Genomic DNA, 22,343 nt, shown 5'->3' on the forward strand with positions numbered 1-22,343 from the left:
GTGTTGGGTGCCCTGGGACTGGAGCGACACACAGTTGTGCGCTGCCATGTTCTTGCTGGGAATTGAACCTGGGTCCTCTGGAAGAGCAGCCAGTGCTCTTAACCACTGAGCCATTTTTTCTGCACTCTGGTTCTCTAGGCGAGAAGAACAGGAGCAGATGGGATGGGAGACACAGAGCTGAGCTCCAGTCCGACGGCTGTACACTCAGTGTGGTCAGAGCGTGCATGTAACAAAAATGCCAAGTGTCAAAGACAAGTTTTTATTATGAAAAAGCAATGTGATCTGGGAAACTGACACACTGGTATCTTTCTAGTAAAAAGACAGCAGATTTCTTAAATAATTTACAAAGAGCAGAAACTGGTCTTGACCAGTGTTCCCCTCTCAGCACGCCCACAGTGCCTCACACTGAGCTGATAGGTAGGCCTCAAGAGCTCAGGCTTGCACAGTTTACTAATATCTCCTTTCTTCCCGTGGAGCCCTGTGGGAGCGGGGATAAAAGTGGGTTCCCCAAGAACCTCTGCACTGGGAATAAAGGGGGTGGTTTCATGGGATGACTCCTGCAGGGCCTTGGTCCTAGTTACAAGGCTCAGAACCGCCTAGCATCTTCAGGTACATTCCTAATATGGATGGGCCACTTGAGACTGGAGAGCAGGTTGCCTATGAGTCCCCAGGAGAGCATGGGCAGTTCTCACCACCTCTTCAAGGTCTTCCTGCATCACTCAGGCTGTGGCCAGTGGTTACCAACGGGCCCAGATATAGTTGAAATAGAAGGATTCTGGATCCCATGTTAGTCAAGTCCTTGTTAGCAGCGGTCTGGGGATGCTGATGAGCCCAATTGCACCTCCTCCTGGAAGTTCATGGGGTGGGTGGCACAGACATTCTGATGGCTTGATGGCTGGACAGGGCCTGTTTCCTGTAAGACAGAGCTCCCATTGGGCTTCTCCCTATCTCAAGGCAAGGGATGTAGGAAGCTATAGCCCTCCTCTCCAGATCCAAAAGGTTGGAAGGCAGCTTCCAGTCCTTTGAAATCACAGGGTTCTGATGTGATCAGGAAGGGGAGCAGCTTTGGCTGAGGGAAGAAGACCCAGATACTCCCTACTCTGCTCTTTACCCACCCACCCTGCGGGGTTTTTTTTGATCCATTCACTTCCTTAGCACTCCTGCAAGCATGCATGCACATTTACACGTAGTGAAGGAGGAGGTGAGAGAGGAGGAGGAGACTGAGAAAGAGGGAGGGGATATTACCTGTAGGATGCTTGCTGTCCTCATTCACAGATAAGGGAGACAGTCATGTCACCACTAGGAATAGAGAAGGGGGTGGGGACTGATGAACTGGATGCTTTGTGTTCCGAAGGCATCCCAGCCCAGACTAGACAAGACCAGAACCTGGAAACATGGTGGGAACATGGCCACAGGGGACATATGGCCTAAAAACCCTTTATACAAATAGGAGAGAACGGTTTCCAAGTTAGGGAAGATCCAGAACAAGGCAATGTCTTCATGGTTGTAAGCCTGAGCAGATAGACCAGGGGCTCCACAGTAACCATGTTGCTTTTGCCAAGTACATGGTAGACAGGGTATAGAGGAGCCGTAAAAGGTAGTGGAGGAAGGGAAGGCCTCTCAAGAAGCAGGTACCCAGCCACACATGAAATTCAAGGTGATGGGCAAAGGTGAGTTCAAGGCCTGAAGGGCTCATACTGCATCCTTCACCATCATCCCAAGAGACTGGAGCATAGAGGGTCAGGGACTGGTCTTGACCATGTGGCAGACTGGTGTTGGAACAGCACTTCCTAGAAATACAGTATGGTTCAAGGGGCCCATGGCCTTTTCACCCTGATCCCAGGATGCAGCTCACCTCTCTTCAGCCTTGATGGCTTTGTCCAGCTTTTGGGACAGCTTCTGAAGATGCTGGATTCCAGCTCCCACAGGCTCTAGGTCACTGTCAGACTCACTGAACACAAGGAGATGCCACAGAAGGGGTTAGCGAGAGCCCTGAGCAGGACTTAGACAACCCTGGCCGACTGGGAAAGCCCCATTAGAGCCTCGCTGTGGCGTGCGACATGCAAGCCTGTGAGACTGCGCCATGGGGAAAGATTTTGCAGTCAGACGAAGGCTACTGTTGCCCTCAAAACTGTGCCCCAGGCTTCTAGATGTCCCCCGTCTAGAATGGAGTGGGACTCATCTCCTAATCCTTTACAGGTAGGGGAGAGAGGACTAGAGAGATTTTCCCCCCTTTCAGTTCCTGACTAGCTCTGCGGCAGACCTGGGCCAGGAAAAGGATGTGACAGATCAGGGAGGGTGTCCTCGGCTCAGGTAGTACTGAGGAGACTTGTGGGACAGGAAGGGAAATCATGCTGGGCTCAGAGACTACTTGCCTGGGAGAGCAGAGAGGTTCTGTGGAGGAGCAGGGGCTCCGGAGGGCAGCCTCCCTCCTTAGCCGCTGGCGTCGATGGCCGTGTGAACCCATCTGGCCAGAGAGGCGAGGATTTCCCCCAATTCTGGCATCCCGGTTGGCCCTGCATAGCCGAGTGTTCTTCTGGTTCAGACTGGGTGGTGGGGACCCACGGTCCTTCTGGGCTTCTCGTTTTCTCCTCACTTTCTCCTGTGTTCCCATCAGCCACTTGGTGCCGCTTTGGCACGACTCCTGGATTCTCTGTGATGGGTTCATGTGGGAAGGTGAGCACAGATAGGAACAAGGTGGGCTGCCAGCCTTCAGCTAGCCCACAGACACAGTCTGCTGTTAGTCTCAAGAGTGACAGTATGATTCCCTGTGGGATGGTACTCTCTGCAAGATCTTCCCAGAGACCCAGCACAGGGACATGGCAGGTAGCAGCAAGATCACACCACAACTAAGCCCTCTAGACAGAGACTAACCTAGAAAGTGAGGGAGGTTCAGTTTCCTGAACACTGGCTCACTTGCCATCCACTCTGGTCTTATTCCTTCTCCTCCCTTCTCCATCTTAGTCCACACAGACCCTTCAATGATATATCAGATAGCTGTGATCACAACACTTAATTGCTCTAACCCCTTCTATGGCCCTCTACACTCTGTAGCACCAAGTCCCAGACCTTGGATCTTTTACACGTGGCTGGATCAAACGGTTCTGCTTAGCTTGACTTTGTCTTGGCAAACCAGAGCCCAGAAGTTGGAGCAAGGCCCGAGGTAAGTTTGATGAGTTGGGTGGCCTTAGACAAGATGTCACATTTCATCGTTCTGAGTTATAGCTGTTGAAAGCAATCTTAGGGCTCTTCCAAGTCAGAGCTAGACTTTGGCCAGGAGGCCTCTCTGGAGAGTTGCCAGGAGCCTCTGTTCTCTCCCCATGCCATCAAAATGCCCAGAAAGATGCCCACCCCTTCTCTCCCTGGAGGTCTGTTCATTTTTACAGCTTCCGTTCTCTCCAGGGGCCACCTGCCCTCATCTCCAGCTCTAGGTTTAGAGACCTGGGGTCAGTGAGGTAGCTCAGCAGGTCGAGGTTCTTGCCATCATTTGATCTCCAGAATCCACATGGTGGAGGGGAGAGAGCCCACTCCTGCACATTGTTCTCTGACTTCCAGATGAATACCACCACGTGGATGCTCCTCCCATAAATAGATATAAACATTTAAATAAATACTTAAAAAGACAACTGCCTGGAAGGCTCCTGGGCACACTGCATCCGAACACCACCCCTCAAACCTGCCTTCTGAACGGCTCGAGAAGTTGCATCCTTCTGCAAGCCCAGCTCCTTTGCCTTTTCCTACCAAGTAGCTGACAGCCAAGCCATAGTAAGTAGTCTGATTGGGAGATTTAGACGGGGGTCAGCACATAGCATCTCCCCCTTCACTGTGACTCACACCAAGGCCCCTTCAGCATCCCGGCTGGACTCACACCATCCTGCTGGTCCTGTGTCTCCACAGACCTCCGCTTTCCTGTGTTATCTTGGAAGGGTGATCTATTCTAGGGAGGCTTTATCCACGAAGCTTGAGATTGATATCTCTTTATAGTTAGCCATTTCTTGCAATTTCCTATCATAGGGCACAGCAGGTTACCTTACATGGAGAGCATCAGTTTCTTCCATGACCTTTCTCACCCACTGATTTGTTGGGAAACTTATGTGCCAGGACGAGGGGGCGGGGCTGAGGGGGAAACTGCCAAGGACCATTTTTAACACCCAGGACACTTCTGTAAACAGATGGCTAGTGGTGTCATTGTTACCTGGGACATAGCACCCAAGGCGCATTTGGCTGAGCGAGCTGCACCCTGAAGACCCTGCTGCTCTGGTTCTGGGGTTTCCAGGCGTTTCCAGGAGGGGCCAGTCCCCAGGTTGAGGCTGACGGCTCTCAGTGGCAGCCTCCTTTGAAACTGTCTGCACAGGGAGCCCAGATGGCCCTCAGCAGACCGGGTCACCCCCTTCTCTAGATGTTCCTCCTTTAGGAGCGATCGTCTGCGCATGGAGGCCGTCATGCCCTGCCACTGGGACGCCATGTGCTTGGTCCAGTCTCCTCTGCCCGCTAGATCCTGGGGAGGTCAAAAGGTCATCAAAGTACTCTCTGGTCAAATTCCCAGGCATCAGAGACTCTGGGAACTGGGAAAGAGATGAAATGGAACCTCTTGGGGTAAACTTCTTGCGCAATATGTGGATGCCAGAAAGACGACCATGCGTCACGGTCAGCCCCTGCCTCGACTGCAAGGGGGCAAATTGTCTTTCCATCCCAGCCTTCTTCACGGAGGCTCAACGGAGAGCCACAGAGGTCACCGATCCTCGGCGCTTATGCAGGGCACCATTAGCAAGCGACTCTTTCATAAATTCGCGCTCCTCTGAGGAGCAGACCCTGGCCATCTTTCCAAGGCCTCGGATCCGATGGGTGCTTTAAATATCCAGATACCCCCTTTGCGTTGCAGGTCCTATCCAAAACCCCTGGCCCGCTCCCTTCTAGGAGCTGGCCGTGAGAACCCCTCCCCAAGCCCTCGTGAGACCCCCTCCCCAAGCCCTCAATGTCCCCGCACTCACCTCCCTGCCTGATAGCCGGGATCCGAAGACCAACACCCGCTCCTCGCCCACTGCACTCGATTTGAAACTCCGCGCGGCCCCACCCCGGCCGGGTACTCGCTGCTCATTGGCCCTATCAGCTTTCCGCCGCCACCGCCCCTGGATTCCGATTGGTCTGTTTCTCTCGTGACCATAAATCGTGCTTTGGGATTGGCCGGGCCACGCCCATACATCGCTCGGGACCCCCGCCTGGGTCGCTGCAAAGGGTCCAGAAGGTCCGGCGGTCTCGGTCTGACTGCTGTCACCTCCTGGTTGCAGGGTTTGGCGTGGCTACCCTCTTCCATGTCCATCGCACGCCCAGACCCTCCCCAGAGCCTGAGGTCAGGCTTCTCTGCGGGATGCTGCGGGGTCGCGGGACACGGTCACCCAGGGCACCCCTTCCAGCCCTTTACCCCACCTCTCGCATTCAAAAGTTTTGTCAGAGCGTTAGGCTGGACAGAACTGCTGAGCGCTGCGTTCCTTGGGAAGTTTTGTTTCAAATTCCCCGCCTGATCCTCTTCCTTCCTGAGAGACCGTCCTGCCCCTGTCAGTTCCTCAAACTCACCACCCGGCTGGCGCCCAAGAAAGCACATCTCAGAGGAGGGGACAGACTCTAGATCCCCCTCTCCATCCGTTAGGTCAGTTCCTCTGCCTGGTCTTGCCCCAGCCATCGCTTCCTTAGTCTTCCAGGAAGCTAACCAGCACCACCACCACTATCACCCAAAACAGCATGGTTTGCTTTCTCCTATGTACCTGCTTTTATTTTTGCAGTCTTGACTTTTTTTTTTTTAATTTTTAAAGGTTTTATTTTTGTTTTTAATTATGCATCTCTGTGCGAATTTGTGTTTGTGAATGCTTGCAGGGTTGGGGTGGGGTGTAAGGCAGAAGTCAGATCCTCTGGAGCTGGAGTTGGAGATGGTTGTGAGGCACCCCATGTAGGTGCTTACAACCAAACTCAGGTCTTTCTGCAAGAACAGTAGCGCTTTTAAGGACTGAGCCATTCCTCTTTCTTTCTTTCTTTCTTTCTTTCTTTCTTTCTTTCTTTCTTTCTTTCCTCTCTCCCTCCCTCCCTCCTTCCTTCCCTCCTGTCCTCCTTTCCTTCTTTTCTTCCTTCCTGGCTCAATCTCCCCAATATTGAAACCAAGGGTCCCGGGTGTGCCAGCACAATGGGGCCCACTTACCTTCTCCAAGAAGCATTATCGCTCCTCTCTCTTCCTGTCCCTTGCCTAAGCCTGGGGTAGGACTCCTAGAGACTCTTCAGGCCTCTTGCTGGTGTCCGGATTGTCTGACCCTCTCCCTGAGAATCTGTGTTCACCTCTCAACCCTCCCTGTGACAATGATTGATTTTTATGCAGCACTTTCAAGAACGGCCCCTGTGTATTCACGAACCCATTTACTCCCAATGCCACACAACTCTATGATGTAGCGGAGGTGCAGAGTGTAGGTTGGCCACGTTTCACTCAGTGTGAATGTGCAGCAGGGTGAAGGACCCAGACACGATCTACGCAAGAGCAGAGTTTCTGTGGACCAGGGTTGACCCCCTCACTGATGCTTCTCAGCCCTCACACCTCCTTCCCCAGCCTGGATCTCTCCCCTGACTCCTAAAGCCAGCAATCTCCTGGGTCCTATCACCTCCTGCTGGTTACTTAAAGGGAACAAACCCAAGTTGGAACCCCCCTGGTTTTCCTGATCTCACCCCCCAGCCATGGTCTCCCTAATCTTACAAGTGGGAACTTGTGAGTTATTAAATTCTGTGCTAAAAGGAGCTTGACAAATGTCCATTTCTTACTTCCCCGGGACTCAAGTTTAGCATTCCTGGAGAGATGAGCATCTCCAGATCAACTTCAACAATCAGGCAGAGAACCACATGTTATCCAAACCTGAGACCCAGGGCAAGAGCTGGCCACGCAGAGAGTATGCTTGCATCTGTCTGTTTGTGTGTCTTTGTGAGTGTGTGTTTGTGGTGTTTGCACATGGCAAATCATGTTCAAGGCCACTCTCTGTAAGAAACCTGACACACACACACACACATATGCAACCCCAGATAAAGTCTTCAGAGAATGGCTTGTGACTGCATGATGTGCTGAGAGGCTTTATTGCGGCCGATGAGCAACGGGTGCAGGCTGTGGTTTGCAAGCCGCGGCCCTCAAGAGCCTGTTGTCTTTGTCCGCCGGCTTCTCCTCCTTGGGACTATTTACCAGGAATCTCAGACTGCTTGTGTCTCTTGCATTTGTGATCACAATAAGAGAATACACCCAGTGAATCAGACGGAGGGAAAGAGAGTGGTTCCTGTGAAGACAGGGGTCAAAGCGAGGCGGCGTCTCAATGAAGATGAAACACTGGGAACGGATCTCGCAAAGAGTGTTTTGCTACATTCATCTCCTCAGCACCTGCCGCAGTGCCTGGCGGGTCAAGGCATTCACAATAATAGCTTATATTTTCTGAGCCCTTATCACGTGTCGGACCCTCAGCCGAGTGCATCGACGTTCTTCCTTCTCTGTTCTAGCTGCAGCTCTGGGAAGTCGGCTCTATTTTTATTCCCATTACCGCTGACGAAACTGGAGATTCAGACAGGCGAGACCCTAGGTCTCGTGACTCTGGGCTCTGTGTTCCTGTCTTCGGGTCACACATCCTTGCTGAGCATCTGGAGTGTGTGCATGCGTGCATGTGTGTGTGTAGAGAGTATTCTCAATGCCCGCTGCTCTCTCCCCTTTCACCACTCGGAGACATAACTGGCAGATCAGGTTAATGAAGGGAAGTCTCCATGGCAACGCAAGAAGGCAGAAGAAGTATTTTCTTCTGAATGGGAAGCTGCTCCCTTCAGCCTTGCATGGGAGTGGCTGGAGGGGGCTCCACACAGGCGTATCTCTTTGATGAGTGGTGGGTGCAGGGTCTCCTGCTCCACAGGAGGAGGACAATGCAGCAAGGGGCACAAGTGGGGCTTAGCCTCTGGAGGAGGGAGCTAGGGAAGGGGTGCTCCAGCAGCTCCCTCTCCCCCAGCTTTCACTCACTATTCCCATCCCCGGAATGATCACATCTCACAGAAAAAAAACTGACATCCAGCAGTTATGATGCTACGGACTTGAAGAGTCAGGGGCCATGGGAAGAGAAAAGGACACAGGGAGGGTGGGTGGCTTTTCCAAATATGTGACATTCTAGTTGAGGCACTGGGTGGAGGGGGATGCCAAGAACCTTGCAACATTCCAGGACTAAGGCTGAGAGAAGCAGAGGGCATGGCCAGGGTGGGGGCCAGGAGCAGAGACCCAGGTTAGGGCAGGAGCTTAGAATAGATCCAGGGTGGGAAGTCAGCTGGCTTTGAAGAGAAGAGCAGGTGACCAGAACTCTGGTCCAATAAAGGCTTTGAAAAGATTGAAGTCTGTGGCCTGAACAGGCAATGGACGCTCTCTCCCCAGCAGTGAAACCTGGTCCCTGGAATCCCTTTGCCCCTTCCCTTTGCTGTGGGCCTTTTGACTCTCTGCAAAGCACCAAATGGAAACAGTAGCAAAGTGTCAAGCTTGGAAAGGAGCACGGCTGGGTCCTTCTTTCCCATTGTGCATCTGATCAGGAGGGAGAAATGCCCCAAAGAGAAGCTGTGTTATAAAGAGAGTTATCATAAGGCAACTCACAGGCCATCCTCCATAGCAGGGGAGAACACTGCAGGGAGCTTAGGGTCAGGGCTGGGCCCTGGCCTAGGTTCTCCTCCCCCACCCCATGGCCATGGCCTAGGTTCTCCCCCCCCACCCATGGTCATAGCCTAGGTTCTCCTCCCCCATCCCACCCATTGCCATGGCCTAGGTTCTCCTCCCCTCACCCCATGGTCATGGCAGTGATGTCCCTGTCTGATCATTCTACCTCCTCAACACACATGCCCCTCTAGGCTGTCACATGGCTGGAGAAAGATGGCGGGGAAGAGGAAGAGGCCTCTGCGCCTTCCGTATTACTTGCTCCCCAAGACTGGGATAGAAACAAGTCCTGAGTTGGGGACCTGGCACTCAGGGAGGGCTTTCTAGAATTCTAGGCTTCATCCTCTGTGTCTGACCAGTTTGCCTAGATTGGTTCTTAAGGCAAGGACTCTTTATGGCAATCAAGACTTTTGAGGGTGCTGAAGATAGGGAACCCCAGGACCCAGGCCTTACTGGAGAGGGGAATTGAGGAATGGTGGATTGGAGACACGTAAGGCCTTCCTCTGATGAAGGAATTTTATGCAAGTTATAACGTCTCCCCTTTGCAAGGTCAGTGTTCTGCCTCTTGGTCACGAGTCAACGTCCAGAAGAGACTGATTTTGGGGTGCTCGGAGTCCATTATTAGCCTCGAAGCATGAGAATCTGAGGTGGCCACAAGGTGGCGCCAAACACTAAGTCTTCACATTGCATTTTTTTCTTCTCGTCTCCCAAGGGGGTGGGGGGGGGGGTCTCCTAAACGTCTCGCACGACCCAGGACTGAGGCCTAGCCAGACCTTAGAGTGGAGGCAGAAGCTTAGTGCTAGGAGTGCCTTAATTTCTCTCAGAACTGTTCCAACCTCTCTTAGTTACCCCAAAGTCAGAACCCCGCTGCTGCCCTCTGGTTACTTCTCCCAGCTCCCAGGGAAGTGCTAAGAGACAGAGACTGGACAAGGTTGGCACTGCAGGTGCAGGAGGGAGGGACAGTGGTGGTTTTGGGCCTCCACTCCCCTTCCCCTTGGGTAGTCCCACTGCCTTCCTCCTCCACTCCCTCCTCACGGAAACATCAGCTGACCTCTTTTGCTGAGGTCGAAAGAAAGCAAAGCCTGTGGGTGTCAGACTCAATGGAGTTTGTAGTGGCCAGACGTCCTACCTTCCTCCCGTGTCCCTTCCCTGCCAGGAAATCCTCCAGGTGCCAACTGCTTAACCGTCCTTTCCTGTGGGGGATTATCTAGTCAGTTTCTAACTGGGTGTCCGTAGGATTATCTAAGTCTGCACAGACCTCTCTCATCCCTGCAGCATGGACGTCTCTCTGCTCCTCAACGTGGAGGGTGTTAAGAAGACCATTCTGCATGGGGGAGTGGGAGAACTCCCTAACTTCATCTCTGGCTCCCGGGTGAGTAACCTCCCCCCCATGGTCCCTTTCTGAGTTTCCAGCTGTGCCCAGGGCATTGCAAATAGCTTTTGGTTCAGCCCTAATCCAGCCAGGCAGGCCTTTTCTGAAATTGCCCACCCTATGCACCTTGGCTGCCCTGCTTTGAGGTTTATAAACAGGCTATTTTGGGGGGTAGTTTTTGGGGTAGCGTTAGTGCGGACTAAGGGGTTGGGGGTGGGCGATTTTCCAGAGCTCCAAATGTCAAGTGAATAGGAAGGAATCTCAGGAGTTCTGGTGTTTGTCCCCCTGTGTTTGATGGGTCTCCCAGGGTGGATGGACGCATCCCTGGACAGTTGAGCTTATTGGGGGAAGGAATTCTTGACTCTTGGTAGTGAGAGATGGGCACGGGCTATGCTAGAAAGAAATGGGTTCCTTGTGGGCACTTGTAGGGTGTGTCTGACGCACCTTAGCTTATCAGGCGTGGATGAGCTGACTCTGAGGAGAGCCCCAGGGACCTGAGGTGGCTGGGTGGCCGCCGCTGGAATTCGGGAGGTATCTCTACACCAGAGCCCTCTGTTCTGGGGACTAGGTGACGTTTCATTTCCGAACCACGAAGTGTGACGAGGAGCACACGGTGATAGATGACAGCAGGCAGGTGGGCCAGCCCATGAGCATCATCCTCGGCAACATGTTCAAGCTGGAGGTGTGGGAGACGCTGCTGACGTCCATGCGGCTCGGGGAAGTGGCCGAGTTCTGGTGCGACACCATTGTAAGTAGGCCGCATGGCTCTTTCCCCACTTGGTCCCAGCACACTCTTCCTGGAACCGTCAAGGTTCAGGAAAATTAGGGCAAAACAAGCCTCTCTATTCTAGCCTGAATTCCCATTGTCTGTCATTACAAACGTGGTGACCTTCAGGCAAAGCAGGCCTTAAAGTGACATAAAATGTATGGGTGGCTGGGGAGCTTTGGAGAGGACCTTGGAGTAGGAGAGGGTCACCCCTGCCCTTTTCTTTCTGCTCAGTGAAGCGAGTCCTGGAGTCTGTGGTCACCGGGCTTTTTTTTTTTTGCCCTCCCCCATTCTTTCCAGCTCTATGACTCAGTTCATATTTACGTCACTCATAAGTCATCTTTACAACGTCTTGCTCTGTGATTTGGAGAGACAGGCGCTTCTTAGAGAAACTTGCGAACTTGCAAAAGTCAGGAGAAGCCTATCAAGAACCTGCCCCCTAGGCTGGCACAATCAGCCCATCACCCTGTCTTGAGTCTCCTTACCTCCGGGGCACTTCCCTTCCTCATCCCACGCTGCGTGGGCAAATTCCAGGCATCGTGGCCATTCATCTGGGAACACTAGGTTTGGTGACTCTGAAGCTACTGGACATTTGAAAAACACAGCCACGGCACCGTTGTTAAATCTCCAGAGAACCCAAACACCCCCTGCACACTCTCTAATTGCCTGACACAGGATTCTCTGACTATCTCATTTAGTCCCTTTACAAGATTTAATTTTTATTTTTAAGTGTGTCTATGTAGATCCGTTCACATGAGTGCAGGTGTCCACGGGGTACAGAAGAGGGTGTTGAATACTCTGGAGCTGGAGTTGTAGATGGTTGTGAGCTGCCTGGCATGGGTACTGGGAACTGCGCTCTATTCCTCTGAAGGAACAGCAAATGCTCTTACCTGTTGGGTCACCACCCGCCCCCCCCATCTCGCTCATTTATTCTTTAGAAATGAGTGGCATTTGTGTGTGCAGGCAGGATCCAAACAAAACCACAGGCTTTACCTGTGTGGCTCTGTATCTGTCTCCCTGGGTTTCTTGGCCCTTTAAGGTCATGGAGGGAACTGAGTTAGTGGTCCAGGAGATATGCACATTTGGATTCTGCTGGTTGCTTCTGAATGTAATTATCTGATATATTCCTTTATTTCTTGTATTTCTGACAAATGAGCTTTTTGTCTAAAATCTTTTTTTTTAAATATTTATTTATTTATTATGTATACAATGTTCTGTGTGTGTGTGTGTGTGGCCAGAAGAGGGCACCAGACCTCATTACAGATGGTTGTGAGCCACCGTGTGGTTGCCGGGAATTGAACTCAGGACCTTTGGAAGAGCAGGCAATGCTCTTAACCACTGAGCCATCTCTCCAGCCCTGTCTAAAATCTTGAAAAGTCTTTCATTCTTTCTTCTCCTTCTCACTGATTTGTTTTTGTCCAGGGTTTCATGTAGCCCAGGCTGGCTTCAAAATCCCTATGTAGCTGAGGATGACCTTGAACTTCTGATCCTCCTGCCTCTACCACCCAGGTGTGAGGATTACAGGTGTGTGCCACCACATCTGGTTTATGTAGTACTAGGGACTGGGAATTTGAGCATGGCAGGCAAGTACTCCCCACCCCCAGTCTTTGTTTTAAAGTCACGGAGAGCTCTGTGAACGTCTCACTGAGGGCCGCACGGTACCTGCCTATCATCACAGGCAAGATTGAGATTGATGGGTGAGTTCAGGTGTTGACAAGCTGAGCTGTCTATCACAAGGCTCCCCCTGGATCTTCACAGTGGATGGTGGTTAGATACTCTTTATTTCGTGGGGATCTAATGACCCTTTTGAAAGAGCAGTTTGGTAGAGAGATTGCATTTGAGACGTATTTTATTAGTGTGGAGTGACCTGGGGAGATTCTTTCTCCTCTTGCTACTCTGTCTCCTCATCTGTAAATGAACAAATGGCGTGTTCGGGGCTATTTTGGGAGTCACAGGATATGATATAAATGAGCGGAAGTCATGGTGCGCATACGGCAATTAAAAGGTAGAAGCTATTATTTTGAGCTAGAAGGATGTTGAAGGTTGACTCCTTTGTTTTACTGAGGAGCCTTACTCCAAATATGACTCTGAGAGAGGAAGTAATCTGCTCTGGTTCAAACAAGCAGAGGGGCAAGATCCAAGTGGGATCCTTAGCCTTCTTGTCCAGTACCTGCACCTTTTAACAGAGACAGACTGCAGTACAACCGTCTACCACTAGGGGATGCCATACACTACACGACTCCCCTGTGTTCCTCAGCATACTGAAGCCCAGCATCTTTTCTTTGCAACACTCTTGTTGTTATTATTTTAATCTTAATTTCCTTTAACTTAAACAATGTCTTTCTGTCAAGTCAGGCCTTCATTCAGTTGGTTTATTCTGTTATGTGAGATTAGAACCACCCCTTCTGCCTTTGCTCTCAGTGAGGCATCCCCGAGCTTGGAAGACCCCTATGCATCTACTTCAGGCTTTATGTCTACAAGTTCTTGTCATCAGCAAGAGCTCCCTCACCTCCTCAGGGTGCATGTTTGCTAACATGGTGGGCTTCATGCACAGAAGGCTGTCAATGCAGTCTTGATTCGTTGATTGATTTGTTGTGCAAAGCCACAAGCTGCTGCTCACTCCAGGAGCAGTTCCTGGGGCCTTTGATGATGGATTGGGAGGTGGGCTGTAAGCTGAAATAAATCCTGTCTGCCTCAGGTTGCTTTTGCTCATGGTGCTTTATCACAGTAATGGAAACCAAACTAAAATACCTGCCCTAGGAAGAGTATATGTAACTACGTTTAGTCAGCCCCTTCTCTGTGGGCAGCCTCTACTCAGGAACCAGAGTTCTACATAGATTCAGTCACCAGTAGGGCAGGCCCAAGAAGACCTGGCTAAGCAGTCGTTGGGTGTCACTTCCTGTCCTGCACTCTGCCTGGACTGTCCTTGTTCAGTCACCTTGGAGTTATATCTTTGCAGGAATATGGGCTGCCTCCCTCTCTCCCCCAGTACAGAGGGGCAGGGTGGGTGAGAGTTCCTGGCCCTCTGTCTGCCTCCAAGGGCCTGTCTCCACCTCGGACCTGTTGTTGGTGCTCAGAAACAAATTCTGATTCCACAGGATCTGGGTCCCCATTTGTCCAATGGGTAGGGGCAGCTGTTTTAAGTTCATGCAGGGAATGGGCTAGCAGCCGTATCCGCAGCAGCCGCAGCAGGATACTTGGGTTCTGGATTCCATCACGGATCTGCAATATTCTGTTACTACTTTGTGTTTATACACCGGCAATAAATTTAAAAACCGGACGACCCCCCTCCCCGCCCCAACCAAGCCCAACACACTGAGAGTCAGTGGATGTGGTCTGTAACACTGCAGGTGGCAGCTTCCAGTCCAGACAGGGCCTTGGCCTGAGCCAGGCTCTGACCTCAGAGCAAAGAGGGAACCATGATGATGGGCTCCCTGATTGGTCGAGTCCTCAGATGTCTAAAGCCCATGGGTGACAATGACTGCTCCTACAGCCTGTAACCTGGTAGGAGGGCTCCAGGATCCCTCCCTTTCACAAAGTTGGTGCTAGGAAAATGTCCACAAACTTGGTTCCTTCTTCTAGGTTCTATCTTGCTCCTGATGTCACTCCATAACCCGGGGCATGGGCTGGGGCACCAGACCTGCCAGGTTGGCAGGTATCTAGTAGAATACAGCCTTTGTCTGAGGTCTTGCTTAAATGGCCCCAGTAGACTCCTCCCCAAAGCAAGCTGGCGGGAGGAGGATACTTCCTCCCTTATTCTAGCCTTAATCCTTCAGACGGCTGCCATCTGGCTGTGCCTCTCAGAAGTCAGCCCAGGGCATTTGGGCTAATCCGGGCCAGTGGGGGTAGGGAGAATGACCTTCAGCCTTTAGCATCTGTCCTTTCCACCAGTGGAGGGACAGGAATGGCTTCATAGCCATCTGAACTTGACCTCTGTGGAGATAGGCTCTGAGGCTCTACCAAAGAGTTGAGGCCTAGTATGGGGCAGGCCTTGCTGAACCCCAAGGGCCAACTCTGGATCAGACCAGACATACACGTGCACTGGCACATTCAATGGCTCTCTCAGGTTTAGGACCCTGCTCCATTCACTGCTACATCCTGGAAGCCCTGGGACTCCTTGGGGGAAGAAATGTATTATGCTGACCCCAGGGCTATAAAGGGGCAACGTGTGGCTAAAGGCACAACTTGGAGAGGCGAGTTCAAATCCTGTCTGTGTCATGCCTGACTGTGTAGCTTTGAGGTCTAACCCTTCTGGGCTTCTTTTCTTCAGCTGTAGCACAGGGATATTCACAGTGACTCTTTTGCTGGGTAGTCATAAGGATTAGAGGTGCCAACAGGTTTAGCGCGGTTGTGCACACTGTGAAATACAGTTGTTCTGGTAGGTGTCCTGGGATGGCAGTGCCCATGAGAAGGGTCCAGCCCAGGCTGAGTGTGGTCTGGCTAGCTCTGAACAGACAGCTAAGACAATGCTCCTTCATCTCTCCTACAGCACACAGGAGTCTACCCTATGTTGTCTCGCAGTCTACGGCAGGTGGCTGAGGGCAAGGACCCCACCGGCTGGCACGTGCACACGTGCGGGTTGGCCAACATGTTCGCATATCATACTCTGGGCTACGAGGACCTGGATGAACTGCAGAAGGAGCCGCAGCCGCTCATCTTCCTGATTGAGCTGCTGCAGGTGGGAGCCAGGTGTGGGAGGGGCTGGCCCAGGTCAGGAGGGATCCTGAGGACTCCTGACCCCATGCCCACTTCACTTGCTTCTCCAGTAAATGAGAGGCTGGCCAGGGACCCCAGCAGAATTGAAAGTTGCAAGCCCCCTCCAAAGGAAAACGCTCATTTGGAAGCAACATTTGAAAAATGGGATTTAATTTCATTTTTGAAGCATCTTTATTTAATTGGTCATCTGTCTGCTTCCATTTCTGCAAGATTTAGGGTTGCAGCCTCCTTCTTGGTTCCTGTAACTTGTGGGTTTGGACTTGGGTCTGGCACAGTAAGAGAGCCTGCATGAGGCTAGAAGCGCCAGGCTCAAGGTCGAGGCCAGGCCAGGACTCAGCTTATGACCAAGGTTGAAGCTCAACCTGAGGGCTGTATGGGTAAGGAAAACTAAAAAAGAACAGTTGTGTGGTTTGTGCACTGTGCAGGAACATCCCTTCAAAAGCGCTCTTTGTAGACATTACACGTTTGTGTTATTATGATGACAAATTCTCTCCAGATGGCAATAAAAGTGTCTTGTTCTAACACAGCGAGCACTCATGACAATCTTCCAACTACTGGAAGTAAACTTTCCTTAAGAAAGGAGCCTTTTCATAATTTCCCCAAAGGCACTGACTTGCTTAGGGCAGGGCTGGATCTTGTTGCTTCCTTGCTCTGTTCTCAAGGTCTTGACCAGCATACCCGACACTTGGTGTGGTGCCTCACTGTAGGACATGGCAAACCGCTTCAGAAGGATGCTGGGGTCATCTCGCTGGTCCTTTCCTGGCTAACGTGTAGCTCCTGGACTAGGTGGAGGCCCCGAGCGAGTACCAGAGGGAGACATGGAATCTGAACAATGAAGAGAGGATGCAGGCCGTGCCTCTCCTTCACGGGGAAGGCAACAGGCTCTACAAGCTGGGTCGCTACGATCAGGCTGCCACCAAGTACCAGGAGGCCATCGTGTGCCTGAGGAATCTTCAGACTAAGGTTGGGAGCGACCGCTGGCTGGGTGGGCTGGGATGAGCCTTACCCAGCCGGTGGCTGACTTCTGCCTTGCAGGAGAAGCCCTGGGAGGTGGAGTGGCTGAAGTTGGAGAAGATGATCAACACCTTGATCCTCAACTACTGCCAGTGTCTGCTGAAGAAGGAGGAGTACTACGAAGTGTTGGAGCATACTAGCGACATCCTGCGCCATCACCCAGGTGCAACCCTGGCAGGGGTGACGGGGTAGGGGTGAGGGAGCAGTGGGAGGGGGGGAGTAGGAGTGGGGGTGGAGAAGTGGGGGGGTGAGGGTAAAGGAGCAGGGGTGGTGGAGATGGAGGTGGGGGTGGGGGAGATACAGACAGCCAGGTCACCGCCACTGGCACTGGCCTCACGTGGCCCTTTCTGTGGTGAGAGGCACAGAAGCTTGTCTTCAACCTGTTGACTTCCCCAAGCCTGCAACTGCGTTGTCGGTGCTTCTGGGTGGGTGATATTTATTGTGGGAGCTGTTTGTTTCAAACTGAGGCTGGCCATGTAGCCCAGGCTCACTGGGAACTTGTGATCCTCCTACCTTAGCCTTTAGAGCTCTGGGTTTTACAGGTGTGCACGATCATTGGCTTTAGGGAGGTGGTTTTTAAAATCTTATTTATTTTTATGCTTTTCAAATGTGCATGTGGCTGTTATTCCATTAGTTTGGGAGTAGTAACCAGGCTTTGAAAGGAGGCCAGCAATTGAGAGAAAAATATGGGATCAACATTGAAAGAAAAACGTGAAATTGACTTTGGTAGTATTTGAGAAGGAGTTTACAACTAACACTAAGCAGGATAGCACAACGTTTGCTGCAGGCGATAAGTACTCCACCCTTGTTATTGCACTGAGTCTCACCGTCACTCGGATTGGTCAGGCACATTAACAGGGTCTGATGGTGACAAAGCTTGGGTCCTCAGAGGTAACAATACAAGAATTCTGAAGGTGAAATTGGTTACTGCACTGGAAAGAAATCGAGGTCAGGAGGTCTGATGCCAGAGCTCTCTTGGGCTGGTCGGTTGGGTGCAGCTCGCTCCTCTCTGCAGGGATCGTGAAGGCCTACTATGTGCGCGCACGTGCTCACGCAGAGGTGTGGAACGCTGAGGAGGCCAAGGCGGACCTCGAGAAAGTACTGGAGCTGGAGCCTTCCATGCGCAAGGCGGTGCTCAGGGAACTGAGGCAGCTGGAGAATCGTCTGTTGGACAAGCAGGAGGAGGAGCGGCAGCGCTGCCGGAATATGCTGGGCTAGGCACGGGCTGGGCTGGGCTGGGCTGGGCTGGCCAGGGTAGGAGCTGCTGTCTGAAACGCTGGGCTGAGGACTGGGGCAGTGGACTGGGCCCTGAGCTCACGCTGCCCCACTTGCTCTGCAGGGTGCCCCAGGTCGCGGTGGTGTCCTTGGTTGCCATGAGACTGTCAGTGACTCCTCTGCAGTTGGTCGCACAGCCTGTGGGCCACATTCAGCAAGCATAGCCCGAGCATCCCTGGTTCAATTAACAAGGACCTCGATGTTGCTTTTTAGCATATACTCATACTAAATTATATTATGACTAATTTCTGAGGGCTGTGGATATAGCACAGTGGTAGCGAGCTTGTTTAGCAATCCTGGAGCCCTGAGTTTGATCTCCAGTATAAATAGATACATATAAATAAATGTATTTTGTGGGATCAAAGTCATAGGTGCCCATGAAAATCAAAAGCACTCCCCCCCCAAATTAACAAATGGCACAGGCTAGCTCCCCTTCCTTAGTTCGGGTGCAGTAATCAACCTTACTTTAAATTAAAATATTTAAAAACGATTTATTAATTTTAATGTGTATGTATATATGTGTCTCTGTGTATATATGCCACGTGCACACGGGTATCCAAGGAGGCCAGAAGAGGGCTTGCAATCCTATAAAGCTAGAGTTGCAGGTGGTTGTGAGCTGCCCTATCTGAGTGCTGGGAACCAAACTCAGGTCCCCTGGAAGAGCAGTGAGTGCTCTTGACTGCTGAGCCTTCTCTCCAGTCCCAAAAGGAAAAAAAAAATGTTTTTAATTAGCACTCACAATTGGTTTTCATTATGGTGTTTTCAAGCAAAAGTAGTTTTTGTTGATTCTCTCATTGCTCTTCCTGTTATGTCCAGTTTTATTTTTCTAGTAGTTCCTCCCACCCTGTCCCCATGTTAGTGCCCACTGCAGCCTCTTGCTATATCCTGTATCCGTGCTGATTACAAAAAGGACTCCCGCCACCTTTTCCTGAGTTTGGGTAGCCATATTTTGGGCCTCTGATTCTCTTGGTTCTTTTTTTTTTTTTTTTTAAATTACTTTATAGTCACTAGACACAGAACCCCTCAGACTGCCACTGACCTTGGTGTCTCTGGGGACTCCTGGAAGACGGATAGTGCCAGCATCCACTGTGCTACTCTCTCCGTAAGGATGGGGTGACTTCCTTTTCCATCATGCCTGTAGTTAACATCCAGCCCAAGCTTAGCAAACAAATGACTCTGTCCTCAGGTTGACTGGAAAATCTGAAAATCAATAAACAACTTTGACATGAGGGTGGCTGTGCTGTGTATTCCCTGCTGGGCTTTCGCTGCAGCTCTCCTGATTCTTTAGTCCCCAGGTCACCAGAACAAGGACAATCCTGGCATCCAGGGGTTCCCATGGCAGCCCCCCTAGCCTAGGAGAAAAGGTGGCTCATTTTTAATTGACGCGTGTCTGAGTCTACTAGACCACCTGTGTCCGTGGTGAGGAGGGAGCGGGAGGCAGGAGAGGACAGAGGAAGGGACATCGTGACCTGATGAAGCCACGGAGTCCTGAGCTGTGGAGCAGGGAGGGAGGGCAAAAGGACCTTCACCGTCTCCTCCAGCAGTGCTGCCCAGGAGACCCCTGGATGGTGCACACCGCCAAAGCACCTGTGTGGCTCTGAGCAGAGGAGGACCCTGGCAAGGGACCTTAATGAAGGGCCAGGAATGACGGCCCCAGACTGCCCCTTTCCTCCCTCTCTTCCCTCACATTTCTTCCTCTCTCTCTCCTTTCTTTTATTCCCCTTTTCTTCTAGCCCTTCTTTGGGCTTCCTTGTGTTGTTTTTGAGACAGGGTCTCACTGTGCAGCTCAGGCCGGTCTGGAACTTTGCGATCCTCCTGCTTCCAAGGCAGGGATTGCCAGGCATGCTATCCCTTTTCTGTGTGCAGAGTCCTCTCCATTGCTTTTCCTTCTTCAGTTAGAGAGGATCCCACCTTACTTGTCAATATACATCCCACAGCCTCCCCCACACAACCAACGCCTCGAGGCATCTACAGGCCCTGATTGGTCCTGTCTGACCCTTCTAGTTGGGGATCATCCCTTCTGATGACGTAGGAAATTTGGGAGCCCAGGACGCCTGTGAACTATGGTGGGAGGCACACTGGAGAGAGAGTCCTATTGCTACTGGAACCCAAAGATAATGATGGGGCCATGGAAGTCCTGCTCAGAAGCCACTGTATCTTATACCTAGCTCACTCGTGAGGAGGGGGTGATGCGAAAGTGGCTAAGATGCCCCCAACTATCCATCCAGGACTCTGGTGCATGCCTGGGTTTCCTTCTGTGCTCTGGAAGCAATCTCCTATGAGGTCCTGGCTAAGGGATTTAAGGGATGGGCATATCTCACAGGTAGCCTTCACAAGACTACGTTCCCAGAATCTAGCCAGCAGGGGGCAGCAGACAACAAGCAGCCTGACGTCCCTGGGGGTCTGACGCCATTCTCCACCTCCCTTGACCACCCCTAATGCCTGCAGTGTGGTCACAGCCAAGGGGGCACTTAGAACGAGATCACTGGGAGACTGGGGACTCAGGGAACCTAGTTCCCACCGGCTTTGTACAGTCTGGGAACCCGAGGCTCAAACGGAAGGTAGATCCTAGATGAGCACTCAGGCTTCAGACTTCTGGCTGGGACTTTGTGGGCTACTCTGGGCAGCTCAGCAGCTGATACATGCTGGGAATGATGCGTGAAAAAGGAAAGGAGAAAAACGTAAAGCTCATGTAATGAAGCAAGCCGGCCTTCTAGTAGTCTCTGCATGGAAGCAGTTAGAGAGGCCGAGACAGGGTCTGTGTGGATTCCTCAGCCACGCTCCCTCCCTCTTAGAGTCAGTACATGTTAGTCAAGGCGTCTGGGCTAGGTGTGAGCCGCTGTTTGAACTGCGTCCTAACTGGAGTAGACCTAGATCCAGATACCAGGGAGCCATGTGTGTTTCTCCCATCCTTTGCAGGTATGTTGGTCCTATAGCTCCTACAGCAGGGTACTACAAACAGTGGCTGAAATTGACACAGCACCCTTTCTGGGTCTGAGGGCAGGTCTTCTGGAATGGGCCAGTCTGCGGTCTTCTCTCCAGACTCACCCTTCCAGGTCAGTAGGGGAGCATCTTCCAGTCTCTTTGTCCCCCTGGTGTGTCACCATTTCTGTGCCTTTGAACTTCCTGTCTCCCTTTCATGGAACCCCTGGGATGATTCTGGGTCTACGTGGATAGCTCAGAAGACTGTTTCCACCTTGGGACTCTTGCCTTGACCATATCTGCACAGTCTTTGTGGGCCCTGGAGATGGGGCCATGGGCATCACTGGGGCACTTCACTCATTTCAACAGTCAGCTAGTCCCCATTGTCTCCATCTGCCATGCTGTGTCCTGTAGATGTAGCCACCATGGCTCCTTCACCTTGTTCTCCACCTGATTTGGCCAACAGGTGGTTCTAGGAACCTCAGGTAGAAGAGAGATTTTAGAACTTGTTCCTCCAAGTTCCTCCTTGCTGGGCAGCTGTTGTGATATTTGACCTGTGCTCCCAAGGGCTGCCTGGCCTCAGCTGTTAATGTCCCTAGAGTGGCAGTAACATGCCCTGCAGGCTTTCATATGGTCATGGATCCCTCTCTCCAGGCTCCTGGTGTTCACCATTCCGTGTTTCCTCCAACTTTTCTTCTTTCCTTCCATTGGGCACTCACATGTTCTTCAAATGGCACCTGTCTTCTGTCACGTGTCCCTTGGGCTAGAGGCAGTGGCAGGGCTGAGAATGATCCAGCAACATATTCAGGTGGTATAGCCAGGCAGGACAGAGCCAGGATTGGAGTTCAGCCCCAGAAGTCACAAAGGGGACCAGAGGTGACATTTTCCTGTCTTATCCTATCCTCACCCTGTTGACTGAGGTTTCTGTCCCTCCTGGTCCCACAGCCGATCAGTCCCAAAGAAACACATAGAGGTCTATGTTAATCATAAACTGATTGGCCTATTAGTTCAGGCTTCTTATTAACTCTTACAACTTACATTAGCCCATAATTCTTGTCTGTGTTAGCTACGTGGCTTGGTACCTTTTATCAGTGAGGCATTCTCATCTTACTTCCTCTGCCTCTGAGCCTTTCCTCTTCCTAGAATTTTCCTCTTCTGGTCACCCCACCTATACTTCCTGCCTGGCTACTGGCCAAACAGTATCTTATTAAACCAGTACAACTTACAAAACTTTATAGGGAATAAGACCATTGTCCCACATCAGCCCTCACAAGAACTTTGCTTAGTTGACATCATCTGATGGCTTCAAGTGAAGAACTGTTTGCCAGGAACACAGTCTCAGGGTCCATGTCATTGCAGGTGGGACTTGGCAACTGGATGTATTCATGCCTGGTGCTTGTTTGCAATTCCAATCTTGTGAAGGTCCCAATTCTGATTCAAGATGGCATTGGTCCCATCCAACCTGGAAAACCATCACACACACACACACACACACATGCACACATGTGCATGCACACACACATGCACACATGTGCATGCACACACACATGCACACATGTGAATGCACACACACACAGAGCACACAT

The 22,343-nt window shown here is 51.5% G+C and overlaps 2 protein-coding genes across 2 annotated transcripts; one reads left to right on the plus strand and one right to left on the minus strand.

Moving 5' to 3' along the window:
* Positions 1 to 245: 245 nt before the first annotated feature.
* On the minus strand, positions 246 to 5,059 carry Pimreg (PICALM interacting mitotic regulator). Its single transcript, XM_050162636.1, has 6 exons — positions 4,992 to 5,059; positions 4,196 to 4,498; positions 2,376 to 2,653; positions 1,856 to 1,951; positions 1,246 to 1,299; positions 246 to 913 (listed from the first exon to the last, which is right to left on the minus strand). The coding sequence occupies exons 2-5, from the start codon at positions 4,463 to 4,465 to the stop codon at positions 1,266 to 1,268; spliced, it is 678 nt and encodes a 225-aa protein (XP_050018593.1). The 5' UTR covers positions 4,466 to 4,498; positions 4,992 to 5,059; the 3' UTR covers positions 246 to 913; positions 1,246 to 1,265.
* Aipl1 (aryl hydrocarbon receptor interacting protein like 1) lies at positions 4,615 to 17,778 on the plus strand. Its single transcript, XM_050162878.1, has 9 exons — positions 4,615 to 4,845; positions 4,918 to 5,143; positions 5,289 to 5,391; positions 9,968 to 10,064; positions 10,633 to 10,812; positions 15,320 to 15,508; positions 16,333 to 16,509; positions 16,582 to 16,723; positions 17,576 to 17,778. Exons 1-9 carry the CDS (start codon positions 4,615 to 4,617, stop codon positions 17,776 to 17,778), a joined length of 1,548 nt encoding a protein of 515 aa, XP_050018835.1.
* Positions 17,779 to 22,343: the final 4,565 nt, after the last annotated feature.

The sequence above is a fragment of the Alexandromys fortis genome, unplaced genomic scaffold (genome assembly GCF_014885135.2).
Source record: "Alexandromys fortis isolate MF-2015 unplaced genomic scaffold, M_Fortis_MF-2015_v1.1 scaffold_84, whole genome shotgun sequence".
In the NCBI taxonomy this organism is placed as follows: domain Eukaryota; kingdom Metazoa; phylum Chordata; class Mammalia; order Rodentia; family Cricetidae; genus Alexandromys; species Alexandromys fortis.

Excerpts from the sequence above, each read along its gene's own strand:
- Pimreg (XM_050162636.1), bottom strand. The coding sequence starts at position 4,465 with ATGGCGTCCCAGTGGCAGGGCATGACGGCCTCCATGCGCAGACGATCG. Across the intron at positions 2,654-4,195 it reads CCTTGGGTGCTATGTCCCAG|AGAATCCAGGAGTCGTGCCA; the intron begins GTAACAATGACA and ends AACCCATCACAG. Across the intron at positions 1,300-1,855 it reads GCCATCAAGGCTGAAGAGAG|TGGTGACATGACTGTCTCCC; the intron begins GTGAGCTGCATC and ends CTCTATTCCTAG.
- Aipl1 (XM_050162878.1), top strand. The coding sequence starts at position 4,615 with ATGTGGATGCCAGAAAGACGACCATGCGTCACGGTCAGCCCCTGCCTC. Across the intron at positions 16,510-16,581 it reads TGAGGAATCTTCAGACTAAG|GAGAAGCCCTGGGAGGTGGA; the intron begins GTTGGGAGCGAC and ends TCTGCCTTGCAG. Across the intron at positions 16,724-17,575 it reads CATCCTGCGCCATCACCCAG|GGATCGTGAAGGCCTACTAT; the intron begins GTGCAACCCTGG and ends TCCTCTCTGCAG.